General features: G+C 43.0%; 1 protein-coding gene across 12 annotated transcripts in view; it reads right to left on the bottom strand.

Moving 5' to 3' along the window:
- nrxn3b (neurexin 3b) overlaps positions 1-23910 on the bottom strand; it is a 416132-nt gene that overhangs the window by 300202 nt on the left and 92020 nt on the right. For 8 of the 12 annotated variants that reach the window (XM_082961868.1, XM_082961875.1, XM_082961869.1 and 5 more), the window contains exon 1: positions 3366-3664. Coding sequence is in view for 4 of the 12 variants with exons in the window: in XM_082961878.1 (XP_082818004.1) it covers positions 1098-1121; positions 3366-3667 (326 nt within the window). In the remaining 8 variants the exon portion in view is untranslated. Of the gene's footprint in view, positions 1-1097; positions 1122-3365; positions 3668-23910 lie in introns of those variants that run through there. The other 4 variants (XM_082961866.1, XM_082961872.1, XM_082961878.1 and 1 more) reach the window with 3 other exon arrangements.

Raw genomic sequence — 23910 nt, 5'->3', positions numbered from 1 at the left:
AACTATACACAGTCACTAACACACACATACTCTCTGTGTCACACACACACACTCACTCTTATACACACACATGCATTATATAGGGAGGATTATCACACAACTTCACAAATGTGCAAACCAAAGGTAACAAAAACACAAAGTAAGTTGGACATGTAAGGGGTATAAATGATTTGATGATGTCATACAAAGCATAATCAAGCCAATCGGGATACAGGGCTCATGCATCAATCAAGTCAAGGGGATTGGGAGGGACTAAAGTTAGCCACAACACATAGACTCCACTGTCACCAGCATGCTACAAACACAACACACCGGGACGGGATGGGGGGATAGGACAGTGATAGTGAATGATAGGGGGAAAGTGAGTGAACATGTTAAAGTGTTAGTGGTTATGGGTGAGGAGGATGAGAGGGTAAAGGTCATATGATGTCACCGGTCAGGAGGTGAAAGGGCGTTGATGAGCGGTGGTGGGCATGCCATGTGCCAGACTGAGTGTGTTGGAAACAACTGTCAGAGCTCCAGCAAAAAAAGGGTCGCCATTTTGTCTCTGGGACGCCATTTTGTCTCTGTTTGGTGTTTTACAGTCTGGACTGCAGTTTGGCTGCTGCTGGTTGAAGAAGAAGTCACTCTTCTTGTTTGGTTCGTGGCAGAGCTTCTGTCAGTTCTTGGCGACAGTACTCACCAAAAATGTGGAGGTTTTTATTTAGTGGAAAAACATATTTTTTATGTATCCCTGACAAAAGATCAAAAGTCAGATCTGGTGTTTCTTTTGAGACTCGTAGAACTTCTGCGAACTTCGTAGCGATGAGGAATATAATTTTTTTGAAATAATAAAGTAAAAACAGGAGTGAAAAAAGAGGAGAGGGGGAGGGAGGGGGTGTAGGGGGAGAGAGGTTGGGAGGCCAAGGACGGAGAGGATATTAAGAAGTGAAGAAAGCTGTTGGTAATACAAACCCATTTCCTCATTTTTTGATAAGAAGTGTCTAGGATGAAACTCAAAGTATAAAAAGAAAAAGAAGAGGGGGGGGAAGGGACACACGGCAAATCCAAAAAAAGACAATTAGAATGATATCTACCAGACAATGTAGTTTGTTTACCATAGCGTGTCCCATGCCTGATTGCTTTCCGGAAAAGGGGGAAGAAAGGAAATCAAAAGAATAGTGAACAAAACGGTTGTTAATAAGGAATGGGAAAACAAAATAAAAACCAATTATGTAGGATGATAGTTAGTACATTAGTTAGTTGTTAGTTAGATAACGGTTAGTTAGTAAGTAAATAAAATGACTTAGTATTTCATGAATGGTAAGTGTTAGTCTAACAAAGTCTGTCTTCCCAAAGAGAGGGAGACTGACGGAAAAGGGAAAGAAAGATTGACAGAGAGGAAGTAGAGAGAGGTAGAGAGGAGGAAAAGAGGACCCTAGCTCAGCCTCTGGTCTCACTGGTAGCTAGTGGGCTACATCCTTTAAAAACCTGGTACCTGTTAGTGGCAGGAAATGAACACTTTACTTACTTGTCCACCTCTCTTCACCTCCATTCAAGGCTCCATTCTACTGGCTGAGGAAACTCCCTGCCCACTCCCTCTCCACACCACAAACAGTTCTCAGCTACTGTTCTTCTAACAGCGTTTTCACTCTTATAGTACAAGTATACACTGAGTGTACAAAACATTAAGAACACCTTCCTAATATTGAGTTGCCCTCAGAACAGAATCAATTTGTCAGGGCATGGACTCTACAAGGTGTTTAAAGCGTTCCACAGGGATGATGGCCCATGTCGACTCCAATGCTTCCCACAGTTGTGTCAAGTTGGCTGGATGTCCTTTGGTTGGTGGACCATTCTTGATACAGACAGGTGCCTGGTACCTACTACCATACCTTGTTCAAAGTCACTTATATATGTTGTCTTGTCCATTCACCCTGTGAATGGAACACATACACAATCCATGTCTCAATTGTCTCAAGGCTTAAAAATGCTTCTTTAACCGGTGTCCTCTCCATCTACACTAATTAAAGTGGATTTAACAAGTGACATCAATAAGGGATCATAGCTTTCACCTGGATTCACCTGGCCAGTTTATGTCATGTAAAGAGCAGCTGCTCCTAATGTTTTGTACACTCAATGTATATTCCTGTAGTATATATTTATTACAGCCCTACTTTTTAAAGTTGAGTTGTACTTACTTCTTGTCCACCTCTCTTCACTTCCATTCAAGGCTCCATTCAACAGGCTGGAGTCCCAACTCCCACTCCCTCTCCCTCTCCACAAACAGCTACCAATTCTCTCACTGTTTCTGCTCTAGTGTGTACAGTTACCAGTACATATCCAATGTAAGAACAATACATTCCCTGCTTCTTAAAGCTTAGTTAAGTAGTAATACTTGTATTAAGGTACAGTATCTGATACCAGTATTAGTGTACCATCCTTATGAACATAGGTATTGTAAACAAGATAAGCTGAGGAGCAACATAACAAACAAATTGACAATAGAGATCCTATCACTGGCCATTTGAACATTATTTATACTATTTGAATAAGATGCTCCACTGATCTGAAACTTATTTCCAATTTGACATCTGTAGGCTAATGTCAGTCACACGAAGTCCCTGCATTTGTACTGAGTCGGATGTCTTCAACTCTGCCTTGTAGTTTCTGTATTATTACAGAGGAGTAGAATATCCTACAGAGTGGTTTGTAAAGGAAAGACAGTTTCTGAAGGCAACGAGATAGTGACCCAGCCTCTGATTGAAGGGTCCGCTTAGTGGAGAATAAAAGCAGAGAAGTATCAGATAAGTTTCAATGAAGGAAATAGGGAAGTCTTCAAGTTTAACATGAAGATAAGGAAGTGACAGAAACACAGAGCCACAGTGTCCGCTCAACCACTAAGCTATCAATCACTATGTCATCTGGGCTTCTTTTATTCACATAGTCACTGGCTGCTAGGAAGGCAAATAGAGGGGAAACACAATCTAACTGTACTGATGATAACTCAATACTACACTAAGTCAGAATGTCTCTCTCATATGTATCAACAGAACATTGTTGACAACTATCTGAATTGATTATTAGGGCACTTGGAAAAGGTGCTATAAAAATAAATAAACCTACTACGATACATCAATTCAAACAGAGGGAAAACACTAATCTTCCAACGTCTAACCTCAACGATTACTCAATATTCGAATTCATAATAGAAGTGTGGTTCCCGATGCAACATCCGTAACGACTATCAACTATGTTCAGCACATGGAGTACTTGGAAAAGCATTCATGCACAAATAAAGCCAAGACACTATTACCATTCAATTGATCTATTGCTACTAATCAATATCAGTCTTGAACCTACGTCACCTCAGTCTCCATGGTTACCTGTCTGAGGTTGCGTGTGACCTTGATGTCGTGCCAGCCATTGTCGTTGAACTTTCCGTTGACGGGCTCCACGATGGCCTCGAAGGCCCCCGAGCCCAGGTTGATGACCAGGCTCACCGCTCCATCTTTTAGGGCCAGGTTGACGTAGTCAGCCGACTTCCCCGTGTGGAGTAAGAGACCGTTCCTCTGCCACGTCTTGAAGGACAATGTGATCTCATCGCTGGAGGACTGGATGGGGTTCTGGGACAGGTCATAGCAGAAGTACTCCGAACCACGGAACGTTGCCACGTTCTCTTCTCTCGCTGGAGGTAGAAGAGAAACAGGATGGAAGTTTGTTTTACACGTAAAGCTCTTATCCAAAACGTTGAGAAGTGTAGGGTCTACGTCATTAACAGGGAAACATGTACTGTATGTCCCGGGTGGGAATCAAACGCACAACCCACAAAGAGATTATTGATGGACTCCATCCATATATCAGTGACACAAACAGGAAGTCCACTGTATAATCTATAATATTTGACCGTTAAAACATAATTATGATCCCTTCATACCCTGTAAGTATTGAATCATGTTAGAGGCAAAAAGAAATCATGACTTAATGACCAAGAAAAACACGAGATATGACATCACCTCCCATGAGAAGACAGGACAGATCAATCTAATCCAGTCGCCACAGTAATATATCTATGAGTCACCATATCAGCTATCCCATAATGTTCTCCTCATACTGGAACGCACGCATCATAAAAACCCAATACATGTGTCCCTCAGTCGAGGTCTCCATGCTAGCAGACTGCTTATGAGATCACAATGGTAACTGGCTACCTGCTAATGGTAGACATAAATCATGGCAGTCATATATCTGTTATATGGTTTAAAATCATTCCGCTGAAAGGAAGTATCTTCCTGTATGGGGCTTGTTGTAACACAGATGGAGTAATTTGAGACAGGTAAAGAGACAAAGAGGGAAGGACAGAGACAGAGAGGGAGAGAAGGACAGGAAGAGAGAGAGGATTCTCTCTGTATACAGTGTCCTTAAAGTATTTAGACTCCTTGACTTTTTCAACATTTTGTTACGTTACAGCCTTATTCTAAAATAGATTCAATTGTTGTTTTCCCTCAGCAATCTACACACAATACCCCATAATGAGAAAGCGAAAACAGGTTTTTAGAATTTTTTGCAAATACCTCATTTACACAAGTTTTCAAGACCCTTTGCTATGCGACTCAAAATTGAGCTCAGGTGCATCCTGTTTCCATTGATCATAATTTGATTGGAGTACACTTGTGCTAAATTCAATTGATTGGACATTTGGAAAGGCACACACCTGTATATATAAGGTCCCACAGTTGACAGTGCATGCCAGAGCAAAAACCAAGCCATGAGGTCTAAGGAATTGTCCGTAGAGCTCCGAGATGGGATTGTGTCAAGGCACCGATGTGGGGAAGGGTACCAAAATATTTCTGCTGCATTGAAGGTCCCCAAGAACACAGTGACCTCCATCATTCTTAAATGGAAGAAGTTTGGAACCACCAAGACTCTTCCTAGAGCAATTGGGGAGAAGGGCATTGGTCAGGGAGTTCACCAAGAACCCAATGGTCACTCTGACAGAGCTCCAGAGTTTGTCTGTGGGGATAGGAGAAACTTCCAGAAGGACAACCATCTCTGCAGCACTCCACCAATCAGGCCTTTATGGAAGAGTGGTCAGATTGAAGCCACTCCTCAATAAAAGGCACATGACAGCCCGCTTGGAGTTTTCCAAAAGGCACCTAAAGGACTCTCAGACCATGAGGAAACAAGATTCTCTGGTCTAATGAAACCAAGATTGAACTCTTTGTTCTGAATGCCAAGTGTCATGTCTGGACGAAACCTGACACCATCCCTACGGTGAAGCATGGTGGTGGCAGCATCATACTGTGGGGATGTTTTTCAGTGGCAGGGACTGGGGGACTAGTTAGGATCATGGGAAAGATGAACGGAGTAAAGTACAGAGAGGTCCGTGATGAAAACCTGCTCCCGAGTGCTCAGGACCTCACACTGAGACAAAGGTTCACCATTCAACAGGACAGCGATCCTAAGCACACAGTCAAGACAATGCAGGAGTGGCTTCAGGATGAGTCTCTGAATGTCCTGAATGTCCAGAGCCCGGACTTGAACCCGATCGAACATCTCTGGAGAGACCTGAAAATATCTGTGCAGCGACGCTCCCCATCCAACCTCACAGAGCTTGAGAGGATCTGCAGAGAAGAATGGGAGAAACTCCCCAATTCAGGTGTTCCAAGTTGATAGCGTCACACTCAAGAAGACTCGAGGCTGTGATCGCTGCCAAAAGTGCTTCACAAAGTACTGAGTAAAGGGTCTGAATACTTATGTAAATGTGATATATATTTTTTTTATTATACATTTGCAAAAATGTCGAAAACCCTTTTTTTTTATTTGTCATTATGGGGTATTGTGTGTAGATTGATGAGGGAAAAAACGATGTCATCCATTTTAGAATAAGGCTGTGACATAACAAAATGTGGAAAAAGTCAAGGGGTCTGAAGACTTTCCGAATGCACTGTAAATACAAGTACTACTAGCTGTGTAATACATTACAACATTTTTGCTGTTTCTGACTTTAATTGCATTTCACATTGTCATTAAGCCAATCACAAGTTCCTGGTCTGAGGGCAGGAGAGGCGGTGAAACACAGATGGAAGGAAAGAGAGACTGCAGCTAGGTTTGGGTTTGTTTTCTGGCTGGACTACATGTAAACACAAGACAGCGTATTGTGGAGCCTGGAGGGAGAGAGGGAGAGAGAAAGAGAGCGAGAGAGGCAGAACGAGGAAGAGAGGCAGAGGGAAATGACAGAACAAGAGAGAGAGAGAGAGCATGAGGGAGAAAAAGAGAGAAATGAAGAGAGAGGCAGTTGTTTGGGATGATTCAGTTCAGAGAGTAATTTCCCCCTTGGCGTAAAACACTGGGCACAGCACAGAGACAGAAACATAGACAAGACGAGAGTCTGGAGGACAACACAACTCTTCCTTCCTCTCTTCTGAAAGCCTTTTTCAATGTACTGCCCTGTCGTTGGTCAGAATGAACACACACGGACACACGTTATTCCCTGTGAGACAGAACGAGTACTGCAGATTACATCTAGTCAAAATCAAAACCTAATCTCTCTCTCCGTTCACTTCACTGATTTACTGTGTGCTTTTTCATCTGGCAGATTGTTCCCACATTCATCATCGGAAGAACGGTCAGATAAGACACTGTACAGACAAACAATAACGCATCATCATCATCATAGAAAATATACACTGAAATAATACACTAAAATAATACACCGAAATAATACACCGAAATAATACACCCGAATAATACACCCGAATAATACACTGACAAATATTTTACTTTAGGGGGAGGAAATGGAACTGAAAATAGCTTGCAGGCAGGAAGATCTACTCTGTCGTCTGTAGAGAACTGTGTACGCAGTACATATACTAACTAATTCAGAATACTAACACATTTCCAGAGGGTACATCGTACACCTTCAGTGGATGAATGTCACTTGACATTATCTATAAATAAATGAAACACTTTTTAGCAATCATTTATGAATATGTTTCAATCCCTGATGCACTTCTATGTTATCCCTGTGTGTACTTAGAGCGTTTCATATCTATCTGGGGTGCCTTTCAGCTTTAAACTCAAACCTTAGACAATGACGGCATACTACAGTATAGTACTTACTACCACAGCCATAGATAAATATAGCTTTCTTTCAGTCGATTACTTGGCGTCACCATAAGGGAACAATATGCCTCCAAAGCGTGTAACCTAGTTCCCATATTGTGATGCCTTGTTCCCTCCTTCACAGAACCAAGGTCACGAAAGTCACCTGGACATTAACCAACTTGAGAAACCAAAAACGGATATTTCTCTGTTTCTTTCCAATCTACTCCTGGCAACTCAGGAAGTGACACACAGTCTGTGTTCCAAATAGCACTGTATTCCCTATATAGTGCACTACATTTGACCAGGGCTCTGGTAAAAAGTAGGGCACTATAAAGGGAACAGGAAGTGACACGTAGTCTGTGTTCCAAATAGCACTGTATTCCCTATATAGTGCACTACATTTGAGCAGGGCTCTGGTCAAAAGTAGGGCACTATAAAGGGAACAGGGTGCCATTTGGGACACAGACACAGTCTAACAACCAGAAACCTTATGTAAGCAGTAGCGGTACCGGTATGATAAATAGAAACCCTGTTACTTTATTCAGCAGTAGACTACACTGGTGTTTTCCCAGATAACACCCCTGACACCTAATCCTGTCTGATCTCACCTGACCCCCAGGTGCAAGGGGTCATCACCATAGCAACCCTAGACCTTCCCATAGCAACCCTAGACCCCTCCCAAACATTCTAATCAGGTGACAGGTTCCTTGTCTTGGTATCACCTATCAGACGTCACTCAGGTTAGGATGTCTGCAGACATTGGGTAACTTACAATTAGCTTAACGTATGTCTGTAGCCAGTGGGAGTTTGGTAATGTAGGCTACTAATATTAGCTACTTGTACATCAGCATTCTAAGGAGCTTGATTTATTCACACTGTAGGCTATTCACTATGTTGTGGGATGTCTGCATGTGGCCTAGCGTCATTACACACAGTACAACTATGATGTTACTAGGAGAGTGCAATGTATGCTACAATACTAACATTACAATAGATCATTACTGTCAACAATTACAAATCCTTCTTAAATGTTTTAATTAAAAAAAAAAAATCTCACTTTGGTGCATGTCATCAACATCAACTACAAGGCATGAATGTAGAGCGCTGCAGGAAATCCCAGTAGGAAATGTATTGAACGGTCAGACTTGGTCTTGGTCTATGGAATATAGTATTGATCTCTGCTCTCCAGGTCATTTTGTCTATTTTCAAATCGTCATTAATATTCCATCTCCGTATGGCTGCAAGCTGGGGGGAGGTGTGTGTGTGTGTGTGTCTGTGTGTGTGTTAGTGATTTATGCTTGATCCGACAATGTGGTGCGGAGGCTCCGTACAGAGGATGTGACACAATTGCTGTGCGCCTCCCAAATGTTGTAACAATACGGAGGGCTCCAACATCTCAGAAGAGGTAAGGTCTTTTCGTTTAGCCAGTTGCTCGTAATTAGCAGGCTGGCTATAGAGATTAGCTCTGAATCACTACGAGTGATACGCTTTACATTACATGTACATTTTTGGCATTTAGCAGATGCTCTTATCAAGAGTGACTTACAGGAGCAATTAGGGTTAAGTGCCTTGCTCAAGGGCACATCGACAGATGCTTCACCTAGTTGGCTCAGGGATTTAAACCATCGACCTTTCGGTTACTGGCCCAACGCCTTTAACCTGCTAGGACACACTTCGCTCTGCTCTGCTCCCCGAAGCTCAAGAAGTATGACTGTTCTGACTTCCGCAGAGGCCGCATCACCGGAGATGCTGCATGGCCACTGCAGAGGCTGGATTGACCATAAATTGGTTTGTGTGTAAGGGATTTTCAACATCCAGTGGAACTAATTAGCTCCTTAATTTCCATGCCCCCCCCCCCCCCTCTCCACTCCTCCTTCCCCTTCTGCCGGTACCTATCCCCTCTTCTAGCTGCTTCATTTCAATGTCCCTGCCTCCCCCATTCTCCCCCCTCTCTCTCCTTTCCACTCTCCCACCATCCTCCTACCCCAGACGCACCACCAAGCAGTCTGAACCCGGCCACCAGTCTAACCCGGTGGACCTTCCCATGGGGAATGCTTTGACCCCGCTGAGACACCATTTGTGACCTTTTAAAAAAATCAGGGCCATGGTATTAAACCTCCATCATTATCAGAGACTGTAGAGAGAGAGAGAGAGAGAGAGAGAGAGAGAGAGAGAGAGAGAGAGAGAGAGAGAGAGAGAGAGAGAGAGAGAGAGAGAGAGAGAGAGAGAGAGAGAGAGAGAGAGAGAGAGAGAGAGAGAGAGTGTGAGAGAGATATAGGTAGGGAGAAAGAGAGAGTGTGTGAGAGAGATATAGGTAGGGAGAAAGAGAGAGTGTGTGAGAGAGATATAGGTAGGGAGAAAGAGAGAGTGTGTGAGAGAGATATAGGTAGGGAGAAAGAGAGAGTGTGTGAGAGAGATATAGGTAGGGAGAAAGAGAGAGTGTGTGAGAGAGATATAGGTAGGGAGAAAGAGAGAGCGAGGGAGACAGATAGAAAGACAGAGAAAGAAGCAGAGGGTTAGAAAGAGAGAACGAGAGAGAGAGAGAGAAAGAGAAAGGGAGAGCGAGAAAGAGAGGAGGGGAGAGGCTGAATCTGTCAAGCGAAATAAGCTCACCCAGCACCCGACTAGATGAGTTCAGTCAGTTCAGCTTAGTGATGAGGCTGTATGTAGTGTGTTTGGTAAAGCCTGATGTCTCCACCAGCTGTAGTGCTGCCAAATATGTTCGTTTCACTGCACTGGGGATCCCGGGTTTGTTAGCGATGTGTTAGAGGCTATCTCTTTCTGCAGCCAACATATGCATGCACGTACGCACACACAAACGAGCTGGCAGAAAATGTAAGTTCCAAAGTATAGTGCTAAATTCTGTTGTTAGACAATAATGAGGAGCCCAGGACAAGAATGGAAGATGGCCGGAGGATTGCTATCTTCCCACACAGTGACAATAGGATCTGGCTCCAGCAGATACCTTCTCACGCCACAGATGCTGTGAGATATGCGAGCTCAGACAGGATGTCGAATCGTGCCAGAGAGATTGGTGCGTTACCGCCACCAACAGCACGGGTGGTGAAATTACATTTAGAGTTAAAAGCTAGGTAATAGCGAGTGTGTACTAGGTAGCTAGTGTGTAATAGGGAAAAGGCTATAAGGACACGCCTGATGCCCAAACCGATATTTCATTTCAGAACTTTTAGGGCTAGGTTAGGGCTAGGTTAAGGTATGAGTCAGTTTTAAGTTTTGGCTAGTCGGTTTAAGCGTCAGCTGTGTCCTTATAGTCTCACCCGTGTACTAGCTAAATGCACAAGCAACAGTGGTTAACCTGTTAGGGCTAGGGGGCAGTATTTGCACGGCTGGATAAAAAAATGTACCCGATTTAATCTGGTTACTAATCCTACCCAGTAACTAGAATATGCATATACTTATTATATATGGATAGAAAACACTCTAAAGTTTCTAAAACTGTTTGAATGGTGTCTGTGAGTATAACAGAACTCATTTGGCAGGCAAAACCCTGAGACATTTTCTGACAGGAAGTGGATACCTGATGTGTTGTATTACCTTTAAACTTATGCCATTGAAAAACACAGGGGCTGAGGAATATTTTGGCACTTCCTATTGCTTCCAATAGATGTCACCAGCCTTTACAAAGTGTTTTGAGTCTTCTGGAGGGAGATCTGACCGAACAAGAGCCATGGAACGATGATGGCCCATTAGACACCTGGCGCGCGAGTTCATGTTGGGTACCCTCGTTCCAATACGTTATAAAAGAGAATGCATTCGTCCACCTTGAATATTATTCATGTTCTGGTTAAAAAAGGCCCTAATGATTTATGCTATACAACGTTTGACATGTTTGAACGAACGTAAATATATTTTTTCCCCTCGTTCATGACGAGAAGTCCGGCTGGCTTAGATCATGTGCTAAAAAGACGGAGATTTTTGGACATAAATGATGAGCTTTTTTGAACAAAACTACATTCGTTATGGACCTGTGATACCTGGAAGTGACATCTGATGAAGAGAATCAAAGGTAATGGATTATTTACATAGTATTTTCGATTTTAGATCTCCCCAACATGACGTCTAGTCTGTATCGCAATGCGTATTTTTCTGGGCGCAGTGCTCAGATTATTGCAAAGTGTGATTTCCCAGTAAGGTTATTTTTAAATCTGGCAAGTTGATTGCGTTCAAGAGATGTAAATCTATAATTCTTTAAATGACAATATAATATTTTACCAATGTTTTCTAATTTTAATTATTTAATTTGTGGTACTGACTTGACTGCCGGTTATTGGAGGGAAACAATTTCCTCAACATCAATGCCATAGTAAAACGCTGTTTTTGGATATAAATATGAACTTGATAGAACTAAAAATGCATGCATTGTCTAACATAATGTCCTAGGAGTGTCATCTGATGGAGATTGTAAAAGGTTAGTGCATCATTTTAGCTGGTTTTATGGTTTTGGTGACCCTGTCTTTGAATTGACAAAACATTACACACAACTCTTGTAAATGTACTGTCCTAACATACTCTAAATTTATGCTTTCGCCGTAAAACCTTTTTGAAATCGTAAAACGTGGTTAGATTAAGGAGATGTTCATCTTTCAAAGGGTGTAAAATAGTTGTATGTTTGAAAAATTTGAATTTTGACATTTATTTGGATTCAAATTTGCCGCTCTTGAAATGCACCTGCTGTTGATGGAGTGCACCACGGGTGGGACGCTTGCGTCCCACCTAGCCCATAGAGGTTAACATAACGCCCCGGACCAGAGCTAGTGCGCCAACTGGTATGTGCATAGCACACTGATGCCATGGAACAAAGCTACTGACTCACGTGATACACCAGACCATCAAACGTCTACAGGCTGAGCACATACCATTTCAGATGCAAAAATACCGTCTGAGATGCACGCGCAAACGCTTCGAAGTGCTACACTGCCTCTCTCTCAATCTTTTTCTCTCGCTATGGCTCTTCACATAACCTCCGGGGGAGAAGAGAGGAGGGGAGAGACAGGCAGAATTAGTCTGGTGGTGAAGAGCTGTGAGGAGGATTCACTCTGCTCTGCTCCCTCTGGTCTCTCTGACTCTTTCATCTCAGGCCTTACTTAAATAAACCCTTACTTTACTAGATAACACCTAGCTGACTGTCTGGGCAAAGACACACACACACGTAAATGCACACCCAAACTTAAAAACCCTGTTGAGACATCAGTTTGATATTACTTTAACATAGTCCACATAACCAGTGCTGCCTGCGGAGGATGCATTTTAAACGTCCTCCGTATTCAGTTCTCTGATTGGCTATCAGTATGATGTCAATTCTGAGACTTAACGCTGTCATGATGTCGCTCAGCGGGAGGTATCAGGGGCTCAGTAAGCCTCCCTATTGGCTGGTGGCACGCTCAGTAAGACTCTCTATTGGCTGGTGGCTCTGGAGGCTTTGTGGGGTGAGTGATGGTACTTTACAGTGACAGCAGGGGGTAAAGAGGAGGGGATGGCAGGTATGGAAGGAGGGAGGGAGGGAGGGAGGGAGGGAGGGAGGGAGGGAGGGAGGGAGGGAGGGAGGGAGGGAGGGAGGGAGGGTGAGTGATGGTACTTTACAGTGACAGCAGGGGGTAAAGAGGAGGGGATGGCAGGTATGGAAGGAGGGAGGGAGGGAGGGAGGGAGGGAGGGAGGGAGGGAGGGAGGGAGGGAGGGAGGGAGGGAGGGAGGGGGGAGGGAGGGAGGGACGGGCAGATGTTTGGGGGATGGGGAGGCATGAGGTTAGATCCCATAAAGTGAGGCAATGGCGCGGAGCGCATGCTGGAGCAGAGGCGTGAGGGAGAGAAAACGAGAGGGGGGGGGGGGGGGAAGACAGAAGATAGAGAAAGGGGTTGATTTCCTAATGGCTACTTATGCAGGGCCATTAGCAATGATGGTGGCAGCCAATGTTTATAAGCTGGAGGGGTTGAATGAAGGATGAGGGAAGGATGGGGGAAGGATCAGGACACCTCTGGATCACCTTTTACACATACTTCAGATAACACAAAGGGTTAGAGGCACTGGCAGGGATAGAGGGATGAAAGAGGAGTGATAGAGGTGTAGTGGAGAAAGAGAGAGAGAGAGAACCTACTCACAACACCCACAAAACAAAGCAGCACCCCCAACAATGTGGAGAGAGACGGCTGTCTGAGAGAGCTGGCTGCACTCCAGACTGAGAGAGAGAAACACACAGCCCAGCTAACAGTACTGAAGGAGGAGAGAAAGGAACATGGCTCAGCTAACAGTACTGAAGGAGGAGAGAAAGGAACATGGCCCAGCTAACAGTACTGAAGGTGGAGAGAGAGGAACATGGCCCAGCTAACAGTACTGAAGGAGGAGAGAGAGGAACATGGCTCAGCTAACAGTACTGAAGGAGGAGAGAGAGGAACATGGCCCAGCTAACAGTACTGAAGGAGGAGAGAAAGGAACATGGCTCAGCTAACAGTACTGAAGGAGGAGGTGAGAAAGCTGAGAGGGGCAGAGAGCAGGGGCAGATTCACAAAACACAACATTAGAAAAAAACGTAAGAAGTTTCATAAGGAAAAGAATATGACGTTCATATAATAGTTCGTAAGTGCAATTCCTCAAAACGTTCTTAGGAAATCATAGTTACCCTAGGAACTTCGTAAATATCTTTCCTAAGAACTTCGCAAGTATCTTATGTGGCACTGACATTAGTGACGTGTTTGAAACCAATAAATAAGCCTATGTGACAGGGATGATAGGATTTGGCCCACTATAATAGTGTTGATATTTCCATTTAATTACATTTATCTGCTTTATGTCTCAAGAATATATCTTTTTAGTTGGTTCGCAAACCCTTTATGCACAAAAACAAACATAATTTTTCTCACATTATAGCCTGAAGTTTCTCAGAAGTGCTTGAAGTGATGGTGGAGAAAATAGCAGCCAGGAAACGGTTGCTGTTGGGGAGACTCGATAACTGCGGGGTCAATGCAGAGACCAAAAATAGAGGATGGGTGAGAGTGGCCGAGTCGGGGGTATGGCAAGGAACAGTGATCCGACATCAAATCAGTTGCTAAGAAAGAGCGAGCTGAGAGACCATTCATATGGACCAGCTGGAGAAGAAGGTGTTGTCCATGACAGGAGAGACGGTGTCAGTCGAACTGCGCGACCAGAAAGTTAGGTGGCTAGCTAGCTAACGTGTAACGAAATTGTAGTCAACATAGCTAACGATGTTAACGTTAGCCAAGTTCTTCTTTGGAAATTGACGAGCTAACGCTAGCTATGTAACACTTCTAGAATATTGTAATATGTTGTTATTTACTAGCTAGGTAGATAATGCGTGATTAATGAGTTTTCATGCTGTATTTAAATGCCCGGTAGCCAAGTATGTCTGTGGCAGTGGCACAAGAAAACATTTATGGTTACAAAAGTATTCATTCGTTAAGTACATTTCCAAGAAGAAATCCTAAAACATTATTTTTAAGAATCCCATTTCTTCTTAACTTTATCTTAGCCAGAAACATAGGACAAATATTAAAAACATTGCCAATAACTTTATTGAGGAACAGCAACTTTGCTTAACCTGTTAGGGCTAGGGGGCAGTATTGACACGGCTGGATAAAAAAACATACCCGATTTAATCTGGTTACCACTCCTACCCAGTAACTAGAATATGCATATACTTATTACATATGGATAGAAAACACCCTACATTTTCTAAAACTGTTTGAATGGTGTCTGTGAGTATAACAGAACTCATTTGGCAGGCAAAACCCTGAGACATTTTCTGACAGGAAGTGGATACCTGATGTGTTGTATTACCTTTAAACCTATCCCATTGAAAAACACAGGGGCTGAGGAATATTTTGGCACTTCCTATTGCTTCCAATAGATGTCACCAGCCTTTACAAAGTGTTTTGAGTCTTCTGGAGGGAGATCTGACCGAACAAGAGCCATGGAACAATGATGGCCCATTAGACACCTGGCGCGCGAGTTCATGTTGGGTACCCTCGTTCCAATACGTTATAAAAGAGTATGCATTCGTCCACCTTGAATATTATTCATGTTCTGGTTAAAAAAGGCCCTAATGATTTATGCTATACAACGTTTGACATGTTTGAACGAACGTAAATATATTTTTTCCCCTCGTTCATGAAGTGAAGTCCGGCGGGCTTAGATCATGTGCTAACAAGACGGAGATTTTTGACATAAATGATGAGCTTTTTTGAACAAAACTACATTCGTTATGGACCTGTGATACCTGGAAGTGACATCTGATGAAGAGAATCAAAGGTAATGGATTATTTACATAGTATTTTCGATTTTAGATCTCCCCAACATGACGTCTAGTCTGTATCGCAATGCGTATTTTTCTGGGCGCAGTGCTCAGATTATTGCAAAGTGTGATTTCCCAGTAAGGTTATTTTTAAATCTGGCAAGTTGATTGCGTTCAAGAGATGTAAATCTATAATTCTTTAAATGACAATATAATATTTTACCAATGTTTTCTAATTTTAATTATTTAATTTGTGACGCTGACTTGACTGCCGGTTATTGGAGGGAAACGATTTCCTCAACATCAATGCCATAGTAAAACGCTGTTTTTGGATATAAATATGAACTTGATAGAACTAAAAATGCATGCATTGTCTAACATAATGTCCTAGGAGTGTCATCTGATGGAGATTGTAAAAGGTTAGTGCATCATTTTAGCTGGTTTTATGGTTTTGGTGACCCTGTCTTTGAATTGACAAAAACATTACACACAACTCTTGTAAATGTACTGTCCTAACATACTCTAAATTTATGCTTTCGCCGTAAAACCTTTTTGAAATCGTAAAACGTGGTTAGATTAAGGAGATGTTTATCTTTCAAAGGGTGTAAAATAGTTGTATGTTTGAAAAATTTGAATTTTGACATTTATTTGGATTCAAATTTGCCGCTCTTGAAATGCACCTGCTGTTGATGGAGTGCACCACGGGTGGCACGCTAGCGTCCCACCTAGCCCATAGAGGTTAACTTTCTTCTTAAGTTTCTAGTTAAAGAAAAAATGGCAGTTAATTCCTAAGAAGGTTTTGTGAATCCAGCCCCAGGATACTACCCCAGAGAATCTAGCAGAACAGCCCACCTCCGACCCGGACCACAACCTCAACATCACAATGGGACAGACAACACAGGACACACCAACCCAACAAACCCCACCCACTCCTAACAGCCCCCGTCAGCTTCCCCGACAGCCCTCCTGACAACTCTCACATATCCACCGAGGACACACAAAAGCCAGAGATTGTGCTCCTCATTGACTCAAGGGAGTGATTGAAAAAGCTTCTTCCACCTTCCAAAACGCACAAGTGCTCGTCTCCACTCTGCTACCAAGAAAATACTTTCACCCTACCACCATACAGAGGGTGAATACAAGAATTTCCCAGGACTGTGCCTCAAAACCTAATGTCTACCTGGCCCAGCACTCCACCCTGGACTTGAACAGCCTTTACAGCCAGGTCCACCTCTACAAGGCAGCAAACACAACTTTTGCCAGGAACCTGAAGGATGTCACCCTCAACCGCAGCCACAGCACCTCACACAAGAGCAACTAAACAACGACACCCCGCCCAGACTAGCGAGACCCCATGCCAACCGCCTCTGCAGCAAAGACCTCAACATGACAGTCACACGTATGCCCAGGCCGTGAGCAGAGCAACAGGCCCAATCCCCACTAATACACTCCCCCAAGCCCCATCCTGCAACCTAAAAGGTATGTATCAGATGCACAACATGTTCTGCTCAAACCTACTGGAATGGTCTGGGTCTGAACCACATGAAAACAACACTAGACCCTATGGGACACAAAGTTTTTACTATCTCATCCTGGAATATACAATGTCTGAGGTCATCGGCCTTTAGCCTAAAGCGCATCAAATAAATTGGAAATACAGACATTGTCATCCTACAAGAGACATGGTAGAGAGGAGATGGACCCACTGGTTGCCCTCTAGATTACAGAGAGCTGGTAGTCCCATCCACCAAACTATCAGGTGTGAAACAGGGAAGACACTCAGGGGGTATGCTAATTTGGTATAGAGCAGACCCAACCCACTCTATTAAATTAGTCAAAACTGGAACATTTTACATCTGACTAGGGGGTTAATAAGGAAATGATCTCAGCAGAGAAAAAAGTGTGTGATACCTATATCCCCCCAATAGAATCCCCATATTTTAACAATGACAGCTTCTCCATCCTAGAGGGGGAGGTCAACCATTTCCAGGCCCAGGGACATGTACTACTCAGTGGCGATGTAAGTGTCACAACTGGACAAGAACTTGACACTCTCAGCACACAGGACGACAAACATCTACCTGGAGGTGACAGTATTCCTTCCCAAATATGCCCCTCTAGACACAACTATGACAATGGTATCCTAAATGAGATTATAAAATATACAGACTACACATTCCAATTGGCTATACTTAAACTCTTCAACATCATCCACAGCTCTGGCATTTTCCCCAATATTTGGAACCAAGGACTGATCACCCCAATCCACAAAAGTGGAGACAAATTTCACCCCATTAACTACCGTGGGATATGCATCAACAGGAACCTTGGGAAAATCCATTGCATTATCAATAATCGCAGACTCGTACATTTCCTCAGAGAAAACAATGTACTGAGAAAATGTCAAATTGGCTTTCACCAAATGACCGTACAATAGACCACGTATTCACCCTGCACACCCTAATTGACAAACAAACAAACTAAAACAAAGGCAAAGTCTTCTCATGCTTTGTTGATTTCAAAAAAGCTTTTGACTCTATTTGACATGAGGGTCTGCTATACAAATTGATGAAAAGCAGCATTGGTGGAAAAACATACGACCTTATAAAATACATGTACACAAACATCAAGTGTGCAGTTAAAATTGGGAAAAAACACACACATTTCTTTCCACAGGGCCGTGGGGTGAGACAGGGATGCAGCTTAAGTCCCACCCACTTCAACATATAATCAACAAATTGGCGAGGGCACTAGAACAATCTACAGCACCCGGCCTCACCCTACTAGAATCTGAAATGAAATGTCCACTGTTTATTGATGATCTGGTGCTTCTGTTGAAAACCAAGGAGGGCCTACAGCAGCACCTAGATCTTCTGTACAGATTCTGGCAGACCTGGGCCATGCCTAAATCTCAGTAAGACAAAAATAATGGTGTTACAAAAAAGGTCAAATTACAAGGACCACAAATACAAATTTCATCTAGACAATGTTGCCCTAGTGCACACAAAAGAACTATACCTACATCAACACCACAGGTAACTTCCACAAAGCTGTGAAATATCTGAGAGAAAAGGCAAGAATGTCCTTCTATGCCGTCAAAAGGAACATCAAATTTGACATCCCAATTAGGATCTGGCAAAAAATACTTGAATCAGTTATTCTGTAGAAGACATTGCCCTTTATGGTTGTGAGGTCTGGGGGTCCGCTTACCAACCAAGAATTCACAAAATGTGACAAACACCAAATTGAGACTCTGCATGCAGAATTCTACAAAACATCCTTCGTGTACGATGTAAAACACCAAATAATGCATGCAGAGCACTAATTATCAAAATCCAGAAAAGACTCGTTAAATTCTACAACCACCTAAAAGTAAGTGATTCCCAAACCTTCCATAATTAACCCATCACCTACAGAGAGATTAAACTAGAGAAGAGTCCCCTAAGCAAGCTGTTCCTGGGGATCTGTTCACAAACACAGACTCCACAGAGCCCCAGGACAGCAACATAATATACCAAAAAACAGAGCAAACTGGAATGCTTTTTGGCCCTAAACAGAGAGTACACAGTGGCAGAATAGCTGACCACTGTGACTGACCCAAAATTAAGAAAAGCTTTGACTGTGTACAGACTCAGTGAGCATACCCTTGCTATTGAGAGAAACTGCCGTAGGAAGACCTGGCTCTCAAGAAAAAAGCTGGCTATGTGCACACCGCCCAGAAAATGAGATGAAAACTGAGCTGCACTTCCTAACCTCCTGCCAAATGTATGACCATATTAGACCATATGTGACGAGTTTCAGGAAACTAGGCGTATGTCGCGCGTCTCTACTTCACAGGAGAGCCATTTGAACTGCATTTTTAGGCAGAAATCCCTTCTGGGATTATATATATATATAATATTATATTATATATATATATAATCAACTTATATGCCATCTGTAAATACAAGTAAAATTGTTAAATTACATGCCTAGTTTGTTTAGCCACGGAAAAAGGCAGGAACCTTCCCGCTAGATAACGAATGGACTGGACATGCTGAGAGATGAGTTCAGATTGGTCTGCCATGTAGCGCGCTTTTGTCTATAACATGAGCTGGTCCATGGAGTGGTCCTTGGACACTTAAGGGACAGTCATGATGAGTGTGTTTCATTTGGTGATCTCATGAAGGACAGGAAACACACATAACTGTATCTCTTAAAGTGTACATTTCCCAGCTGTCAGGTTTACATCTAAATATTGTGAAACGTATGTGATTAAACATGAAACTATTTGTGAAAAGATGTAATGTGATGTTAACCTTCTAAATGATTAAATATTGGTTTTCATATAAAGTTAACTAAATCAATGGCCACACTGACGTGAGCATAGACATTACGTCGACGTCATGGACTGCCCTTTTCTCAGAAGTGTATAAAACCCACTCCTGACAAAATTCACACCAGACCACGCAAACCCCGGTGTAAGCTAAGGTTGCAAATAATTGAATTTCTAAGACCAAAACATGCCTGGTGACGCTGGTGTGTGAAGTGGTTTAAACTACAACTCTACCAAAGGACAAGACCAGAGAACGTGGAGATCATTCCCACGTTGAAATGGCAAAGAAATCTACAAACTAAAGAATAATTATTCAGACTGCAGCTGTTTAAATACTTTAGTCTGGTAAACGCATCCGATTCTAAGAGGATTTCCGAATGGTACACTGAAGTACGCATTATAACAACTACGTGTAGTTGAGAGATGGGAATGTACTGTGTGACTGAGCAAGAAGGATCACTGCCAAGTAAGTCTAACATCATGTGTGAAGGACAAACTGCTGTCACTCTCATTCATTTTCTCTCAATTAACTTACTATTTACAGTACATACATTATGCTGTACAGTGGCAGCTTCTATATGGAATTCACAAGGCTACGGTCTTGATTTGAAATGTCTGCATGTATACTTCTTGATCTTTCTATTGCTCTGTGTTTCTCCTGTGTGTATTCCTCGGTGTGTGTGTGTGTGTGTCTCGGTGTGTGTGCGTGTGTGTGTGTCTCGGTGTGTGTGCATGTAGAGGCTAGAGGCAGAGCCCCCTGGAGCGTGACAGGCCAGCCTCCCCGGAGCCTTATTGGTCATTATCTCCCCTGTCAGAACACACACACATAGAAACACACACACACACGCTTGCACCTAGGCAGCAGGCAGCAGGAGCGCAGGCACACTCACACACCACCAATATCTAACCACATCACACCATATCCCTCTCTGTCAAGATGCTGCCGTTCCATATCGCTATGGAAACCACCAGGACCCCTATGTCATTAACTTCACCTCAATTAATCAATCAATCTGATTCTATTTTCAAGGTCCTTTTCACATAATACTGTACACTTATTTACTTATATATTTTTCATCATAAATGCGATTTGAGTCTTAAACCAATAGTGAGTGACGCTGAGGCGACAGACAGTCAGTGGAAAGGAACCACTCTCTTTATTTCACTTGATCCACATTAGCACTGTACATGTATAGTCTGGGCTGATGCAATATTTATCATCTCTAACCTACAACCTACTCACTGGTGCTGGTGTGACGCTGGGACATTAACCCAGGCTGTGTCCCAAATGGTGCCTTATTCCCTACGTAATGGACTACTCTTCATAGGGCTCTGGTCAAAAGTAGTGCACTAGCTAGGGAATAGGGTGCCATTTTTGGGACGCAGCCCTCTACTCACTGGTGGCGTGTGTGTGTGAGACGCCGCGACTTTCAAAAGCACACAGGGAAGATACGGGGTTAAAGTCCAACAGTCATAGACAGTCAGCACTGTGAAGGGTGGATGAAATAAATATTTTGGTGAGAGGGAGGAAGGGGAGAGGGAGGGATGGATAGAGGGAGAAGGAGGGGGAGGTTAAAGTCACAGCACTGACACTCACTGACATCCATCATACATCATGTCTGGCTGCACTGTTATATGTGACCTCTGATCTTACTCACTAGCCAATCATGTCAAGAGTAGTTTTGAAATGGATGTCTGTAGAGCAGTTACCAATGGGGAATATGTTCTGTAGTCTGGCATTCATCTGCCTGCAAGGAAGTTGTGCAGAATCATCCAACCGTTAGATCAGTGGTATTCAAAGTCGGAGTTGTGGGGAACTGCAACAAGCTCGGCAATTACTATTTTAAAAAATTTAAGAACAAAAGAGTACAGATTATTGGGACAATATAAAATTTTTTGAGAAAGATCATTTGAAAAATGTAACTTTATTGAGTAAATGTATTCATTGGTTTGTTTCCATTTTCATACGAGATGAAAATGAAATGAATTTAAGGTTATTTGTTCATGTAATTATTATGAAAAAATGGGTCCCCAGAAATTCTGGTGGTAAAAATGGGATCCATCCTGAAAAAGTTTGAATACTACTGAACTAGATACGGTTTGAAAATGGAACTGACGGCGTTTTAGCAATAATCAATATTTTATAAAAAATGTTTTACCCCCAATTTTGTGATTACAATCTTGTCTCATCGCTGCAACTCCCCAACGAGCTCGGGAGAGGGGAAGGTTGAGTCATGCGTCCTCCGAAATATGACCCACCAAACATGCGCTCACTTAACCCGGAAGCCAGCTGCACCCATGTGCCGCAGGAAACACCGTTCAATTGACCACCGAAGTCAGCCTGCAGGCGCCCAACCCACCACAAGGAGTCACTAGAGCCAAGTAAAGCACCCCGGCAAAACGCTCCACTAACCTGGACGGCGCTGGGCCAATTGTGCACCGCCCTATGGGACTCCCGATTACGTCCAGATTGAACCCCAAGCTGTAGTGACGACGCAACACTGCGTTCCAGTGCCTTAGAATGCTGCACCACTCGGGAGGCCGCAACATGAATACAGTAGGCCTATATGCAAATAAGCCGTTTGTCACACGGGCCTGCCATCATTCACTTTGAACTGGACTGTGTGTTTACAGGCAGTGGCAACAAGGCAACTTTAGATTATTAGAAAACATCTGCCAAAAGCCACAAAATACACCTTAATGGATTTCTGCAAATATGTAAATACCACGGGAGTCCTCTTACATTTGGGAACTTTATAGTCCTATTGATCAAAGAACCATGAAAAGGTAGGCTCTCTCTCCCTCAGTTACGCACATCAACAAGATCAACAACTAATGTTATCCAGAGCAAGAACAATAGATAAACCCTCTCAAACATTTTCATTCCTGTAGTTAGCTGTCAAAATTGCAGTGATAACTGAAGGGGAATAATAGCCTGCTCACCCTTCTGCAGCTTGCTTGCCAGTGCGTGCTTGTCCCAACCCACGTTTTTATAACTGAATGGGAACTTGCCTGCTTCCCCGCCCATTCGATCAATGTCAAATACATTGGATTGGCAACTAAGAGATATGCTAACTGTGGATAACATTTGTTCAAGTTCAGCATAGCTAGCTAAGCAAATGACACCTGTATCTCGAGCTGTAGTCACAGAAAAACGATATGGGGGGAAAAAGTCAGCCACTCACCTACTTGTCCAATGACATGACATCCTCCCAGAAATTAGCCAGCTAACGTGAGGCTCCGTGTTTTTGGCTCGCTAAATAAATAGCTACATACAGTTGAAGTCGGAACACCTTAGCCAAATACATTTAAACTCAGTTTTTCACAATTCCTGACATTTAATCCTAGTAAAAATTCCCTGTCTTAGGTCAGTTAGGATCACCACTTTATTTTAAGAATGTGAAATGTCAGAAAAATAGTAGAGAGAATTATTTATTTCAGCTTTTATTTCTTTCATCACATTCCCAGTGTGTCAGAAGTTTACATACACTCAATTAGTATTTGGAAGCATTGCCTTTAAATCGTTTAACTTGGGTTAGGGTTAGGGTAGCCTTCCACAAGCTTCCCACAATAAGTTGGGTGAATTTTGGCCCATTCCTCCTATCAGAGCTGGTATAACTGAGTCAGGTTTGTAAGCCTCCCTGCTCGCACACACTTTTTCAGTTCTGCCCACAAATTTTCTATGGTATTGAGGTCAGGGCTTTGTGATGGCCACTCCATTTTTCCACAATTTTGGAAGTATGCTTGGGATTATTGTCCATTTCGAAGACCCATTTGAGACCAAGCTTTAACTTCCTGACTGATGTCTTGTGATGTTGCTTCAATATATCCACATAATTTTCCTCCCTCATGATGCCATCTATTTTGTGAAGTGCACCAGTCCCTCCTGCAGCAAAGCACCACCACAACATGATGCTGCCACCCCCGTGCTTCATGGTTGGGATGGTGTTCTTTGGCTTGCAAGCCTCCTCCTTTTTCCTCCAAAAATAACGATGGTCATTATGGCCAAACAGTTCTATTTTTGTTTCATCAGAGCAGAGGACATTTCTCCAAAGAGTACGATGTTTGTCCCCATGTGCATTTGCAAAATGTAGTCTGGCTTTTTTATGGCGGTTTTGGAGCAGTGGCTTCTTCCTTGCTGAGCGGCCTTTCAGGTTATGTCGATATAGGACTCGTTTTACTGTGGATATAGATACTTTTGTACCTGTTTCCTCCAGCATCTTCACAAGGTCCTTTGCTGTTGTT

Source organism: Salmo salar, chromosome 15, assembly GCF_965601325.2.
Source record: "Salmo salar chromosome 15, fSalSal1, whole genome shotgun sequence".
Lineage (NCBI taxonomy): Eukaryota > Metazoa > Chordata > Actinopteri > Salmoniformes > Salmonidae > Salmo > Salmo salar.
The sequence above is the reverse complement of the archived record's forward strand: the minus strand, read 5'-3'. Positions and strand labels throughout refer to the sequence as shown.